Genomic DNA, 16,925 nt, shown 5'->3' with positions numbered 1-16,925 from the left:
AATATTTCCAAATCAAGTCTGATAAGGAACATGTATCGAGAATACAGGCATACCCCATTTTATTATGCTTCATTTTACTGCACTTGGCAAATACTGCATTTTTTACAAATTGAAGGTTTGTGGCATCCTTGTGTTGAGCAAGTCTATTGGTACCATTTTTCCAAAAGCCTTTGCTTGCTTCGGGTCTCTATCACATTTTGGTAATTCTTGCAATATTTCAAATTTTTGCATTATTATATTTGTTATGGTGATCCGTGATCAGTGATTACAACTCACAGAAAGCTCACAAGATGGTGAACATATTACAGCAATAAATTATTTTTAGTTAAAATATGTATATTGGTTTTTTTTTTAGATAACATGCTATTGCACACTTAACAGACTACAGTATAGCGTAAATATAACTTTTATATGCACTGGGAAACCAAAAAATTTATTTGACTTGCTTTATTGCAATATCCACTTTACGGCAGTGGTCTGGAACCAAACCCTCAATATTTCCGAGGTATACCTATACGGAGGAACTCTTACCGTTCAGTATTTATTTAAAATGGCAAAGGATGTGAATAGACATTTCCCCCAAACAAGATCTACAAAGGGCCAATAAGAACATGAAAAGATGTTCAATGTCACTATTCATCTGGGAAATACTAATCATAACCACAAAGAGATACTACTTCACATCCACTAGTGAGACAGGAGGGAGGAAGACAAGTTGACCAAAGCAAAGCCATTGTGGTTTTCGGCTGACCCTTAACCTAAAAGTCAGCAGGTAATAAAGAGAGTCACAAGATCTGACTCGTGGGAGACCATAAGACCCTACTCCCTCTGGCAGTAAAAGCCACAAAGGCCAGACATTCCTAAAATTGCTCCCTGTGGGTAATTTCACAACCGTAAGACAATGGAAAAACTAACCACTCAGTGTAAATGATAAACCCAAAACTAAAGAGTAAGCCCCTTCTTATATAGTCAACTAATTTAAAAACACATAAAACACTTTCTTAGATGCAAAGGCGGGGGAGGGGGGTCCTCTTCCTCACCTGAGAGAAGAGACAGCTATTTTGTCTGTGAAGTAGCTCCTTTCTTACTTATATACTTAATAAATTCATGTCTCTTTCTCTAAACAGCCCGCTCCTGAACTCTTTCTCGCCCAAAGCCAAGAGACCCTCATGGCAAGGGGCCTGAGGCCCTCCCTCTTGGAGTCTCAGCCCATCTGGCATGACTAGGATGGCTGTAATCAAAAGACAAACAATAAGTGTCTGTGAGGATGTGGAGTAACCGGAACCCTCACATGCTGCTGGTGGCAACGCAAAACGATGCAGGCACCGTGCAACACAGTCTGACTGGTCTTCCGATGATTAAACACAGAGTTACCATATGGTCCAGCAATTCCACCCTGGGCTATACATTTAAGAGAAATCAAAACATACATGCACACACCAAAAAAGTGCACACGAATGTTCACAGCAGCATTATTCTTAATCGCCAAGAAGTGGAAACAACCCAAATCAAATGCCCGTCAACTGATGAATAAATAAAATGTAGTATATCTACACAGTGGAAATTATTCAGCCATAAACAGCAGTGAAGTTCAATGAAGTTCTAGCACACAGTACAACCCGGATAAACCTTAAAAATATTATGCTAAGTGAAATAAGTCACACACAAAAGACCACACATTATACGATTTCATTTATAGGAAAAGCCCAAAATAGGCAAAACTATAGAGAGAAAAAGTAGTTTAGTCATTATGGAGGGCTAGGAGGGAGAGAAGGAGTGGGGAATAATTGCTAATAAGCAGGTGGTTTGTTGGGAGGTAATGAAAGTGTTCTAAATTTAGATTGTGAATATATTCTGTAAACACTAAAACCACTGAACTGTACACTTTACAGGAGTGAATTTTATGGTATGCTAATCTCAATAAAGTTGATTTTTAAAAGAGGCATCACCTAGCTGCAATATATGAACCCCTCTGACCTCGAACAAATTCAACTATTTTTAAGGCACTGGTGAGACAACCAGGGAAACAAAGACTTGGGGACATTAAGGAAACATGTTTTGCATTTTTTTTAACGTGTGCCCATGGATTGCAGTTATGTTTTTAAAAGAGGTCTTTCTTATCATTCAAGATACATCCTGAAACATTTTCAAATGAAACGATCTGGTAATGGCTTCAAACTCATCTGCGCTGACAGAGTATATATAGACAAAACAAAATCACTGGTGCTGTGTAATAGGTACACAGGGATTCATTATACTAGCCACTCTAGCTGTATCCGTACTTGAAATTCTGCAAAATAAAAAGGTTAAAAGAAAATAAAAACACTCCTAAGAGCTACCATCTGTATTTGTCTAATTATTCGCATACATTGTGAAGAAAGTCGCTTAAGCAGCGGGTAAGGTCAGCAAATGGTCAATGTGGGTTTCTGCTTATTTTTTTTTAAGCCATGTTGTCAACATTAATTTGCTCTACCTACAATATTGTGCTTTCAATAAAGCTTTTACCAACCAATCAGAAATGATGTCTGAATTTGTACAAGTATATTTCAATTACACACCTTATTTCTCGAGAGAAAATTAGTCTTAGTCCACATTCAGTATGTCAGGTTACAATTATGGAGGGCATACTGCTATTCTTCAAAATTGAACTATAAAAAAAAAGTTTTATGAATTTTTCTTCCAGGCTCTACTATTTCACTGTTTGTTTAGTCTTCAGCCCAGTAAAACATAGGCACACAGGAATTAAACCAATTTGTCTCAGTTTGAATTTTACAGGAGAAATCAATGGGAATACATATTTTGAAGACAACCCAGAAGAACAGACATGTGGACATAAAACTGCTGGCCAATTTTCCTCCTGTATTTTAATTTCTCTCAGAAAACCCCGAGGTAAAAGACTTGAGCCAAAGGAAACAAGCATGAATTTGGACTTCTAAAGCGTACATGACATAAAGAGACTTGTGGCGCTAACTCTTTAGAAGGCCATGCTACATCTTGGCTCTAATATGAAGAAGCAATTAAAGGTGTCACCTTGGTGCCACAGTCTATCATTTCAAGAAGTGCCCCAGCTAATAAGGCACAGGTCTAGACCAGGTTCCCCCAAATTCCATTTAACCTCTTCGAAACAGAAATGTAATTTTCTAAATGTCATTGCCAAGTATTTTTCTGCATGGCTTATAGTTGATAAGAAATTCAATCTTAGAGGAAAACAAACTGGAATCACAAAAAGCTGTCACATTCGTTTTGTGTGGACTCTTTCTCAAGATGTGTACTGTTATGTGTGTGAGACAATGATCTGGGACCCAGGTCTTCACCCATCAGACTCCATTACCTGAAATGAAGGAGCTCGGGTCAGGCTGAAGGGATCGGAACTGATTGACATAGTACTCGCGCTGTTCTTCTGTTATCCTCCAGGGTTCATCTGGGTAATTACTGTTGTTATCCTGCGGTTCTCTCTCCACGGAAAAGGACTTTATAAAAAATAAATATGCAAATGCTCAGAGAATTTGTCTTTAGCGAGATGAAGTAGAAATATTAAACGTCAGTAAAAGTTACGCATTATACTTTTTTCCTCAAGAGAATAAACACCTTGTAACTAGGACGTAATGAGAACATAAACTTCTGAGGGGCAGACAGCATGCTTTATACGTTTCTTTGTATACCTCAAAGTTGTTAATAGTACTGAGCATGAAATACTGAGTACTTGGTGAGGGACAAAAGTTTTTCCAATGTGATGAAGAGAGAGTAAAAAGGACGATCATTCTTTTCTTTTCAATTTTTTTAATGTTTTATTTATTTTTTGACAGCAAGAGACAGAGTGTGAGTGGGGGAGGGGCAGAGAGAGAGGGAGACACAGGATCTGAAGCAGGCTCCAGGCTCTGAGCTGTCAGCACAGAGCCCGATGTGGGGCTCGAACCCAGGAGCTGTGAGATCATGACCTGAGCCGAATGAAGTCGGACGCTTAACCGACGAGCCACCCAGGTGCCCCAAAAGGATGATCATTCTTACCTTCAAATATTCACCACATTTTTACCCTTTCAGATTAGCTGAGTAGACAGCAAAATAATCTAGATTCCTTTTAAACCATTTTTTAAAATCTACAAAAGCTATAACCACGTCATCTTTTTTCTGAGGCATTCCCGGTGTATAAATCTGGGAATCCAAAGTTCCAATTCCAATGCCACCTCCGCAGGTCCTACTCGAGTGGCAAGTGAGGATCACAGAACCTCTCGTTCTGCATTTGTGAACTGGGAATAATGCTCCGAAACGGAACTAGGTAGAGAACAACCGCTCCTGACCACAGCAAACAGGATGACACAACCAGGGGTGCATCCGACCTGCCACTAGGGGGCATGCAAGGCAAATTTGAGGATTTAAGGATACAGACAACCGGAAAAGTAGTTCAAGAGAACACAAGACTATAAGAGGCAATGAGGAAAGAAGCACAAGTGTTTCCATCCCTCCCATCCACCCTAAGGCTAAGGAGCTACTTGCCAAGGGCCACCTCCATGGAACCAAGAGGTGAACACAAGCAACGTGAGCCTTAAGGACAAAACCAGACTAGGAAAGAAGAGATATTACTGCTAATAAAGCCGCCTGCTTCTGAACACACTATCAAGAAATTAAACATTAGGAGAGCATTCTACTCACTATCCCTAGAAAAGACATCCAACCATCTCTGCACCCTTCCTCCCACCCCAACACACACACCCCCCACCCCAGCAAGTAATTCTTCCCAGGGACACCCAGCTCTCCTCTCCTCTGGGGCCTCTCAGAGAGGAAATGAGATTATAAAATGTTGAGCTGTGATATAACCTTGAGATGTCATCTTTAAAGTTTTCATTTAACAGGTGAATTTCCACTAAATGTAAATCAAACCATTTTTTTTTTTAATTTTTTTTTCAACGTTTATTTATTTTTGGGACAGAGAGAGACAGAGCATGAACGGGGGAGGGGCAGAGAGAGAGGGAGACACAGAATCGGAAACAGGCTCCAGGCTCTGAGCCATCAGCTCAGAGCCTGACGCGGGGCTCAAACTCACGGACCGCGAGATCGTGACCTGGCTGAAGTCGGACGCTTAACCGACTGCGCCACCCAGGCGCCCCAGTCAAACCATTTTTAAATGCCCCCCGAAGCCACTGATCATTAGTTAATACCCTAAATTCATAGAATGCTTTCGAATTTACCAAGGACTATACACACCTATCTCATCTGAGCATCTCAAAACCTCTGAAAGGTAGACATAGCAGGTATTATTATCCTTTTGCCAGATGAAGGAATGAAGACTCAAAGAACTTAAGGGATGAGCGCATATCCTTCATTATTTTCCATCAGCATCAATGCATTACTGCAGTCAGCAAGTAACTGCCCTCCACTTTATCTATTGTTCAAAATCAGCCTACTCCGTATCAGGACTTTTCTAAATTGGGCTGCTTCCAAATTGTTTTCAGAAACCCCTAACATCCCGGTAATAATACAAATAAAGCAAGAAAGGCCACAATTCAGTCTAAGCACCCAGTGGACCACACAATTTTCCAAAACACTCCCACCAAATTCAAGTGCTCCACACTAGCACTTTCTGAACATGCCCATATGACCAGGTTCCAGGGGCAAAACCCAAGGTAGAGGGCGTTGGCATGCAACAGATTGGGTTCCTGGCCAAATTACAATGTGTAGAGCTCCCGGGAATGCTGCCCTTCTGGGTAGCACTGAAAGAAACAGCTGGAGTAAAGGTATCTATCTAAAAAGCTGGGCACGGACCGGACACAAGAACAGATGTTTACGAGTGAACAATTAAGCGGACAGAGATGGTTCACGAACCCGGCAGGACACGGTTGGAGAGCTCTACCCACTGCCACCCTGCAAAGGAAGGCACAGAAATCTCTGTGCTGGGTGTTGGCCGCTGCATTCCTTGATTCTGACACAGAAGCTACTATTTCCCTACCATACACTCCTTTCCACCTGGAACTGAAGCTGCCGTATCCAGTTGTTGTTATGTGAGCCCACGTTTGTTCTTTCTCCAACCCCAGGACCACCTGCTCACTCTATTTCCTCTCCCACATTATCTCACTCCTGACTGGCATCAGTAGCCTCTTAGCAGGTTTCAAGTCTATTCTGCCAGCAGGAAGCAGGAACAGACAGGAGAAGTGATGATTCCTCTGCTCAAAAGCATACAGAGACGACTTGTTGCCTAATTTAAAAAATGTACCTCCTCCACGCAGCCTTCAGGGTCCTTACAATTCCTCCTCCTCCTTGCTCACTCTCAGCAGGCATCTGCTCACTCTTCGTAGGTCAGATGTGTACCTTCTTCCCAGCCCATCCTTTCTCTGATCTCAGCCTATTATCCCCAGCCTCTGAGCCTATTACTCAAGTCCCAGTGCCCCCAAGGGCCCGCCAATGTACCTGCCAGGCCCACAGCTACTGCAGACGGCACTGCCCATCCCCCAGCTCTGACACAAAGGCGGGCCTGGCAGTTATGTGTGTACCATGACACCCAGCTCACACCTGCTCTTGCCCAACTGAGTCCAAGGAAGCAGGGGTGGGCACACAGTTTCTGGCCTCTGGGATGCTGTTGCATAGAAAGCTCTACTCTAGCAAGGAAAACTTCAGCCGTATGCTCATTACTGGGGGTGTGGATAAGAAATATGAAGATCAGGGGCGCCTGGGTGGCGCAGTTGGTTGAGCGTCCAACTTCAGCCAGGTCGCGATCTCGCGGTCCGTGAGTTTGGGCCCCGCGTCGGGCTCTGGGCTGATGGCTCGGAGCCTGGAGCCTGTTTCCGGTTCTGTGTCTCCCTCTCTCTCTGCCCCTCCCCCGTTCATGCTCTGTCTCTCTCTGTCCCAAGGATAAATAAACGTTGAAAAAAAATTTTTTTAAAAAAAAAGAAATATGAAGATCAACAAGCACAGAAAGCAGACCCTGAGCAGATACAGAGAGGCCATGAGGCACAGTGACAGCCAGAACCAGCAGAAGCAGAACCCGTGAGGTAGAGAAGTATGAAAAAGAAAAGGAGGGGAGGATGGCGGTTGGCAGCCAAAAGATAAGCGGACAGTGAAGAAAACTCAAGGAGACTAGGGCAAGTCCTGTTAATGGCAAAACAAGCACAAATAACCAAGAACTCCCACTCCTCTGGACCAGTGGGCCACTCCCTGTCTCTCATTTCTTAGATTCGTGAGAACTCCAACCCTCCTCCATTTCAAGAAGACTTAGGCTGGCAAGGAGAGTTCCTGCTCCCTCAAACCAAGAAGGCCTCACAACAAGGAGAGAGGGCATATGAACACTGTATAACCTGTGCAGAACACAGTGTGGCCCTCCTCCTGACTTGCACTAAATGTGTTCACCTACCCCCATTCTCTTTCCCCTTGCTTCCCGCTGCATGGTTTTAACTGATTTAATAAACCAAGTAATTAGCCATCTTTAAAAATATGAATTCTTGTAAGTGCCACACAGTGTGAACATTTCAAGTGCTCTTGAATATCATCACTCGGGTTTCAACCTGGAGGACCACAACTGTATCATGTACTCCTTTATACTATGTACAGTCATTAGCAGGTACATCACAGATACCAAAGAGCAGTGTGAGATCCACTGACTGATGCACTTTAGTAAGTTCAGGTGTATGTCTTATATTAAAAGAGGTGCAGAAATACTACTCTGTGCTGTGCCTAATGAAAGAAAACCTAGGAATCTATTTCATACTTAAAGTTTCAGATCTATCAAAAGAAGTCCATGTCTATCTTCCTGTAGTTCGTCCATGGTCTCTGATCTCTACGGGGAGTTCTCACGTTCCATATCCATTAAGTGAGTGTTTCAGGGACAGGTGAAGGTATATGGAAGGGGTAGATGACATTCCACATATTCTTAGGCTGAAACAGTCTAAAAGAAAGCTGATCTACAAGAAGCAAAATGATTTGAACTTTGCTGCAGGAGGTGATCTACTCATTCATTCATTCAACAGATACCTGCTGATCATTAAGTATATTTCAGACACTAGAGATTCTGGCTACCCTGCTGGGCCAACAGGTTCTTTTTTTTCAAGGGAGGCTAGAGTTTAACCAGGGAGAAAGACAAACAGGCAATCTCAAAAACAGTGAAGGGTAGTCTAGAACTTTTCTACTCAAAGTACAGTCTCCAGACCACCCACATCAACATCACCTGAGGACTTACTAGAAACAGAGAACCTTGGGCTCTACCCTACATCTGGTGAATCATAAAGTTCCAGAGTAGGACCCAGGAATCTGTGGTGTAACAAGCCCTCTAGATGATATGAAGCACACTCAAGTTTGAGAAGCCAGGCCATAGAACAAGCAGGGCAAGACAAACAAAAGGAATAGCATTTGTCAAAACTCCAAAAAATGAGAGAAGATGGCCATCTTCTGAAATTAGCTCAGTGGGCTACACGTAGAGAGAAAAGATTGCTGGTACAAAGCGGATGTTAGTGGAGTTGCCTCAAGGTGCTCCAGACAGAAAGCAAGGCCCAGATCATGAAGGCCCAGGTTGAGAGGTACAGACTGTATCTAGAAGGCAATAGGAAGCCACAGATAAGTATTAAACAGGACAATGAAATAATCAGATGTCAGTTACAGAAATATCACTTCAGCGAGGAGAATGGAAGGGGAAACACTAAAGGCAGGAAGACAAGTTAAGGCCACATGAGCAACCCTGGCCAGAGGTCAAGATGGGCCAGAGTTAGGGAGAGGATGAGAGGAGTCAGGGAGGAAAAAGCCATACGGCCATGACCAGAGGAAGGCTCACTCCAGCAGTGAGATGGCAGCTAAGGACCCCTCTGTCAGCGGCTCGAAGGCCATCTTGCTGCAGGACCCAGATATCTGCACGCAACATCTCCAAACGAACCCACAAGTCAAGTGAAACAATGGGCACAACTTGACAAAGGTCTGAGAAGTCAGCCACCTAAGAGAGAATGTCGAACTGCAAAGGCTGGAAGCACGGAGAAATGGGGGTGGATAAGCTACGGAGCCTCGGGCTCCCAAGCAGAAGCCAGAACCAGGCAAAGCTCCACTCATGCACGCACCCTAGGAGGCCTCTCCCAGTTCAACTCCAGCGGTTCTGTTGGCTGGGTGGAGATATTTGCGAGTTGGTGCCAATTTTGAGCTCTGCCAGCGTTTTTAAGAAAAAATAAAAGGAGAGAGAAACCTTCCACATCTGTCTGCTTAAGCCACATACATATGGTCCATTATGCAGTTTCTCTAGACACAGGAGAATTAGATTTGCTTGTATTTAAAACATTCAAACCCTTTGTTTCGTTTCAAGTGAAATGCAAATATTTGGCACTACAAGTTATTATCTCCGGGGAAAACAGGCTGTTTATAATGAAAGAGACTTCAAAAGACTCATTAAAAAGTAATACTATTAATAAAATCCCAAAAGGTGACATTTACCCCTGAAGTATCTTAAAAATCAAGCACAGTTGAATAACATGAATTGCAAGGAGGCATTACAGGGAGAATTTACAAAGGGCGTGTATATTGTTTCAACCACAGAACATTTCTGTTCAGAATATAATCTCACCCTGGAGGCATCCTGTAAGTGCTGCCCAAGAGTCCAGCCATTTTTCACCTGAGGATGCAATGATCTCATGCCAGTGTCCTTCTGGTACCTCGGTAAACAAACCATCTGGAGTAGCAAAAGCTCATACAAAGCCCACAGTGAATATGTGAGAACACCTCACCTACTGACAATATTTTGGAAAGAAGATGGCCATAGTGCAACCACTGATCAAAACACGATTTCATGAGCAAAGATGTGAGAAGACTCAATCACTCAATCACCCCTAATGAGAAACAATGGCTAACAGGCTGGTGAGACCAGACGATAGCCCGAGTGAATACTGATCTGCCTAAGGAAAGATCACGGCCACTGATCAGCCACGGGGCTGAGGCAAAAGAAGAGTTATAGAGGAAAATGACAGCCACGCTGATAGGTGGGATCATGGCAGCTGTCCTCCGATCATTTACACCACACGAGGCCTGGTACAGAAGTATCAGTGAGTGGCTGTGGTTGCCCACCCCACAATGACATGTTCTACCACACCCCCTACAGTGAGCTGCAGCCACATGACTGAGTTCTAGCCAATGCAATGTGAGCACCAGTGACCTGCGCCATTTCCACATACGGTTAGCACCCTGTGGCACTCTATGCTAGTCCACAAGGGCCGCTGCATGGGGGATGGCACAGCGAAAGGACAGAAGGAGCACTGCTGCCTGAATCACCATGGGGAAGAAAGCTGCCTACCAATCTGTTAGAGGAGTGAGAAATACACCGACGCACTGAAATCATTAAAATGTGGGGCATATTTGCATAGCAGCTGTTAGTCGAACTATCCTTCAAGCAAGGCCCAGAGAAAAGGCAGGCCTGCCCCATCTCAGTGGCACAGCCATTCCTGCAGTGACAATGGAAGGATGAGGCTTTGTTTTGTAATCTGACCACCTAAAGACAGGAGACAATTCTGAGCCCACACAACTTTATAACTTGTCCCCGTAGATGACCTATAGGGACAGCAAGAGTGTGGATGCAGCCATCTTTCTATGTCTGGTTAATAGGAATTTATCTTTTGTGGGTTTGAAGGAGGCTCCCAGGGAAGATGTACAGAGTAAAAAGAAGAGAGAGGTAGGGTAAAGCTGTGGGAAAACTATTAAATGAGGAACAAAGTAAAGGAGATGGAACTCAACAATTTTGTTTCGAACATTCAACCGGTTCCCCTGTATGATACCCTACAATCCTATTTATATTCTGTCTCCCACCCCGCTCTCACTATAATAAAAGGTCGATGAGGGTGGGAAAATTGGTCTATTCTGATCACCGCTATATCGCCAGCACCTAGAAAAGTACCTATGCTCAATAAATGTCTATTCAATGAATGAACAAGTAACTGGACAAATGGTCAATTCCAATCCAGAGACAGAAAGGTTAACCTGAGCTCTCTCTCCTATGATGATGAGAGCCGAACTTTATATGCATTTACCAAATAATGTCGCCTAACAGTGTAAAGGCTGGGCCCTCTTCCTGACCTATGAAATGAGAAGGAAAAAATTCTCTTTTTTTCTTTTTCTTTTGAGATAGTTATAGATTCACAGGAAGTTGCAATAAATAACTTCTGGTTCTGCCTATAGAGACGTTAGTTAAAATTAAATCCTAACAGAGCAATTTAACCTTATCAGTTTCTTCATGGAAATAAATCCATAAAGATGCAAAACCCGCTCAGGGATCTAATTTCAACAGCTTAGGAGGTTGATTGCTAAAGTGTAGGAATCTGAATCTAATGAGCAACACAGAGTTGCTGCTTATTAAGATAAACTAAATTTTAAAAGTAATCACCATAGACATAGTGCTTTGCTAATTAGGTGCCAGGCATTATAAGCATCCAATACATGTGACCTGTTTTCATCTTCACAAAACCCTGTGAAGTGGATTCTGTTATTTCCATATTGCAGAACAGGAAACTGAGGATTAGGGAAGGGAAGTGACTTACCAAGATCACACATATATATTAAAATGGTAAAGCCAGAACATGAGCAGAGTTGTCTGTACTCTTTCTTAATCAGCAAGCCCTATGGCTCTCCCTGTCTTATCCATCTATCCTGTAACATTACCATTTCCTTTTAAGAAACACCCTTACAGGGGGCGCTGGGTGGCTCGGTCGGTTGAGCATCCAGCCTCAGTTCAGGTCAAGATCTCACAGTTCATGAGTTCAAGCCCCACATCGGGCTCCCTGCTGTCAGTGTGGAGCCTGCTTCAGATCCTGTCTCCCTCTCTCTCTGCCCCTCCCCCACTAGTACTCACTCACTCTCTCTCAAAAATAATAAACATTTTAAAAATCAACCTCACTACTCTGAAAACTATAAAACGCTGACAAAAGAAATTCAAGATGATGCAAAGAAAAGAAAAAATATTCCATGCTCATGGGAAGAACAAATACTGCTAAAATGTCTATACTACCCAAAGCAACCTACAGATTTAATGCAATCCCTATCGAAATGCCAACAGCATTTTCTGCAGAGCTACAAAAAAACAATCCTAAAATTTGTATGGAGCCACAAAGACCCTGACTAGTCAAAGCAATCTCGAAAAAGAAAACTGGAGGTATCATAATTCCAGACTTCAAGTTATATTACAAAGCAGGAATAAGTAAAACAGTATGGTAATAACATAAACATAGACAAATGATCAGTGGAATAGAATAGAAAATCCAGAAATAAACCCATAATTAGATGGTCAATTAGTCTTTTACAAAGGAGGAAAGAATATACAATGGGAAAAAGACAGACAGTCTCCTCAACAAATGGTGTTGAAAAAACCGGACAGCTACATGCAAAAGAATGAAACTCAACCATTTTCTTTCACCATACACAAAAACAAACTCAAAATGGATTCAAGACTTAAAACGTAAGACCTGAAACCACAAAAATCCTAGAACAGAACACAGGCAGTAACTTCTCTGACAGCAGCCACAGTAGTATTTTTCTAGACAGGTCTCCTGAGGCAAGGGAAATAAAAGCAAAAGTAAACTACCATGACTACATCAAAATAAAAAGTTTCTGCACAGCAAAGGAAACCATCAACAAAACCAAAAGGCAACCTACAGAATGGGAGAAAATATTTGCAAATGATATATCCAATGAGGGGTTAATGTTCAAAATATATAAAGAACTTCTACAACTCAAAACCCAAAGAACAAATAACCCAATTAAAAAATGGGCAGAAGACATGAATAGAAAAGACATTTCTCCAAAGAAGACATCCAGATGGCCAACAGACACATGATAAGATGCTCAACATCACTCATCATCTGGGAAATACAAATCAAAACCACAATGAGATATCACCTCACACCTGTCAGAATGACTAAAATCAAGAAGACAAAAAACAAGAGTTGGAGAGGATGTGGAGAAAAAAGGAACCCTCCTGCACTGTTGGTGAGAATGCAAACTAGCACAGTTACTGTGGAAAACAGTATGGAGGTTCCTCAAAAAAATTAAAAATAGAACTACCCTACAACCAAGAAATCACACTACTGGGTATTTACCCCCCAAAATACAAAAACACTAATTCAAAATGATACATGCATCCCTATGTTTATCGCAGTGTTACTGATAATAGCCAAATTATCAAAGCAGCCTGAGTGTCCGTCGATACGTGAATGGGAAAAGACGTGTTGTGTGTGTATGTGTACATATGTGTGTATGCAAACAATGGAATACTGCTCAGCCATAAAAAGGAATGAGGGGCACCTGTGCGGCCCAGTCAGTTAAGCATCCAACTTCGGCTCAGGTCATGATCTCATGGTTCGTGGGTTCAAGCCCTGCATTGGGCTCTGTGCTGACAGCTGAGAGCCTGGAGCCTGCTTCAGATTCTCTGTCTTCCTCTCTCTCTGCCCCTCTCCTGCTTGCACTCTCTCAAAAACGAATAAACGTAAAAAAAATTTTTTAAAGGAATGAAATCTTGCCATTTACAACAACATGGATAGAGCTAAAGAGTATAATGAAAAACAAATTAAGTCAGTCAGAGAAAAACAAATACCATGTAATCTCACTCATATGTGGAATTTCTAGATTTTTTTTAACGTTTATTATTTTAAGAGAGTGCAAGCGGGGGAGGGACAGAGAGAATCCCAAGCAGGCTCCACACAGCGTAGAGCCTGATGCAGGTCTCGAACCCATGAACTGTGAGATCATGACCTGAGCTAAAACCAAGAGTGGATCCTGAGAAACTTAACAGGAACCCATGGAGGAGGGGAAGGAAAAAAAAAAGAGAGAGAGAGAGAGAGGTTAGAGTGGGAGAGAGCCAAAGCATAAGAGACTGTTAAAAACTGAGAACAAACTGAGGGTTGATGGGGGGTGGGAGGGAGGAGAGGGTGGGTGATGGGTATTGAGGAGGGCACCTTTTGGGATGAGCACTGGGTGTTGTATGGAAACCAATTTGACAATGAATTTCATATATTAAAAAAAATAATAATAAATTAAAAATAAATAAATAAATAAATAAATAATAAAATAAATAAAAAAACCAAGAGTTGTACTCTTGACCAACAGAGCCACCCAGGCGTGCTCACATGTGGAATTTAAGAAACAAAACAAACAAGCAAAGGAAAACAAAAATAAAGACAAACCAAGAAACAGAGTCTTAACTATAGAGAACTAACTGATGGTTACCAGAGAGAAGGTGGGTATAGGTGTGAGTGAAATAGGTGATGGGAATTAAAGAGTATACTCACCATGAGGAAAAAAATAAAATAAAGGAACACGCTCACTGCAATGCCAAAAATCAATGCAGCAATTCTGCAGACTGAGGATCTGAGCATGGGATATGAATATCCTATACTTACATGTCCCTCCCATTATCTAGTTTAGTTGTAGATTTTGGCCCATAAGCTATTAATTATACAGAGAGAGCACCGTCTTATTTCTGACATGCCTATAAGCATCTGGCATGTTTTCACATCAGGAAAGAATCCTGTAGATAGCCATACAATACAGGTATTCAATCATTTATTTCACTGTGATTTTAGTATGTGGCACGAACACTATTTTTGATTAACCTAAGAAATGCTTATGAATAATCACGGTCTCCAATTCTTCCATCAGGAGCCAAGATCTGCTGTTCCAGAAGGCCATTTTTCCTTGGGATTTTGCTCTCTGGAGAAGGCCAGCAGAAAGTGAAAAATCAGCAGTAGGAGGACACTTTGACAAGGCTGCGGACTTCAGTACCAGTGCATTAACGTGCCCAGCCCAATCCTTGCCAGTTAGGTCAAGGACACCTACCTCCTCCACTATGTCCTCCCTTAATACTCAAGGCAGTCTGAGGTCAGATGGGAAACAGATGTCCCAAGATCTAGGGCTCAATTCAAGGACTGCTTTAGACAATGAGGCTACAGATTGGAGGTGCAAAAAGAGTGCAGATTCTGGAGGAAGAAAGACTTGGGCTCAAATCTGGGATGGTCACTTACTCACCATGAGACGTGGGCCACTTAATTTCTGAACCGTCAGCTCCCCACCTAAAAGATAGTGGCATGGCTCACAGGGCTCCGCCTACCCACCAGCCTCATCTCCCTCCCACTCCAGGCTCTGGCCACACTGGCCTTCTTTCTTCCAGGTCTTGGACTGTGTCTCCTCGGTGGGCTGTATACACGGTGGACTGGCTCACTCAATGCCCACACCATCTCCTCTTAGCAAAGCTATGCACTGCAGACGCTGGCTAGGTAAAAGTACATTATCCAAATACCTTTGCTGTTAGAATTACAGATGAGACTTAGGTTCCACTAAACATGCCCATGGAAGGCTAATTCAAAACAAGTCACGTGGTCAAACAGGCAGGGAACAAAGCATTTACTTGGCGGGCCTGGGTCAGACTCAGCGTGGAGCTGCAGCTAAAAGCTATGGCAGCAACTGCCCAGGTCTGCAGCTTCCTGACGGTGAGAAAGGCAAAGCTCCCTCAGCCGTCCAGCCATCCAGTCCTGCTGTGCAGTTTGAGGAATTGTTCCTGCCTGCTCAGAACAGAGTCGGAATCTTCAGCCCTTCCAAAGATCTGGTAGGCTTTCCACTCCCTTATTAGAAACCCCGATTTGCCGAAGCTAGCCAGAGTAGACTCTGCTGTCCACAAGGAAGAAACGCACGACCTTAGCCTAGAGGCTTCCCACTCAGCCAGGAGCCCCTCTCCACACCTCCCGGCACCATCCTCCCTTAGCCTGGTTACCTCCTTGTCACCCTTCACAGCTCAGCTCAAGCAGCACTTCTTTGGGGAAGCCTTCCCTCACTTCCTAGCCCTAGGTGGGATTTCTCCGTCACATGCCAGGAAGTCCTCCCTTGCCTCTAGGCAATGCCCATTATACCTGCAGTAGCAGGACCATTTGATTCACATCCATCTGCCCTGCTTGACTGCAAGTCCCCTGAGAGCAGGGACCATGTTTGTAGTCTGCGGGGTACCCCTGGCATGGTGCCTGACCCACATAAGCCACTTAGTATTACCAAGTGGACGAGTACAGGACAGAATCTTGCAAGTAGTCTACCTTGCAAGACTGTTGGGAGAACTGGAATGACACACACAAGGGAAGGGGCCAGCACATCTTCAGGACCAAATAAACACTCGGTTTGGTAGAGACACTCATTGGGATAGGCAACTAGGGGGACGACACCAGCTGCTCACCTGAGATTGGGGGAATAGCAAAGGGCCCAGGGGCGGAAATGGTGCCACTGTAAATGAGCCTTCCGTATTTACACCCTAGTATATACTAACTGAGATGAAGGGGTCCTGGAGAATATGCCAGAAACAAACACCCCTCTCCTTTCCAGCTTTAAAAGCTACTATCTGGGACCAGGAGTTCAACTGGGTGTTTACATCTGAGAGGGTAAATCAGAGGTGCTCCTGTCTACCAAATCAATGTGGGCCCTAGCTACTACCAGGAAAGTTCTGGATACCATGATGCCCATATCTGCGGGGAAAAGCAATGCTGACCCCACAAATAAAATGTGCTCATTTACTTTCATCTAGTCTAGCTGACCTGTTGAGCACTATATGGAAGCTAAAATTCTCATGGGTACCAGGTCTATCATTTTTACCCTCTGTCCACCCTGTTCCAAGCACGGCTTCTGCAAGGCCTTAAGGCAGCACCCCAATGAATCCTAGTATTTACTGAATTTTCCTTTTCCCATAAACATCCTTCAGTTTCAATGTCACATGCCCTGTTCTCATATCCTGGAATCACCTCTTTCAATGATCCAGTATCTCTTTACTATTCTCATCTTGTAACACAAAACATTTTTCATGTAGAAGTGCCTCCCAGCAAAGAAACTGAGCAACTACTATCACTTTAATTGTTAAGAAGCATAGGTAGATGGCGAGCACCTGAAGAATATAATAAGAGACAGCTAAAAAAAAATTTAGGCTAAAAAAAGTAAATTTCAGTATCAATTGA

The 16,925-nt window shown here is 43.1% G+C and overlaps 1 protein-coding gene across 7 annotated transcripts in view; it reads right to left on the bottom strand.

Moving 5' to 3' along the window:
• REPS2 (RALBP1 associated Eps domain containing 2) overlaps positions 1 to 16,925 on the bottom strand; it is a 221,226-nt gene that overhangs the window by 116,394 nt on the left and 87,907 nt on the right. For all 7 annotated transcript variants that reach the window (XM_043570309.1, XM_043570303.1, XM_043570305.1 and 4 more), the window contains exon 6: positions 3,332 to 3,470. In XM_043570309.1, the coding sequence (XP_043426244.1) occupies positions 3,332 to 3,470 (139 nt within the window). The remainder of the gene's footprint in view (positions 1 to 3,331; positions 3,471 to 16,925) is intronic.

Source organism: Prionailurus bengalensis, chromosome X, assembly GCF_016509475.1.
Source record: "Prionailurus bengalensis isolate Pbe53 chromosome X, Fcat_Pben_1.1_paternal_pri, whole genome shotgun sequence".
NCBI classification, from domain to species: domain Eukaryota; kingdom Metazoa; phylum Chordata; class Mammalia; order Carnivora; family Felidae; genus Prionailurus; species Prionailurus bengalensis.
This window is presented reverse-complemented; position numbering and strand designations above follow the sequence as displayed.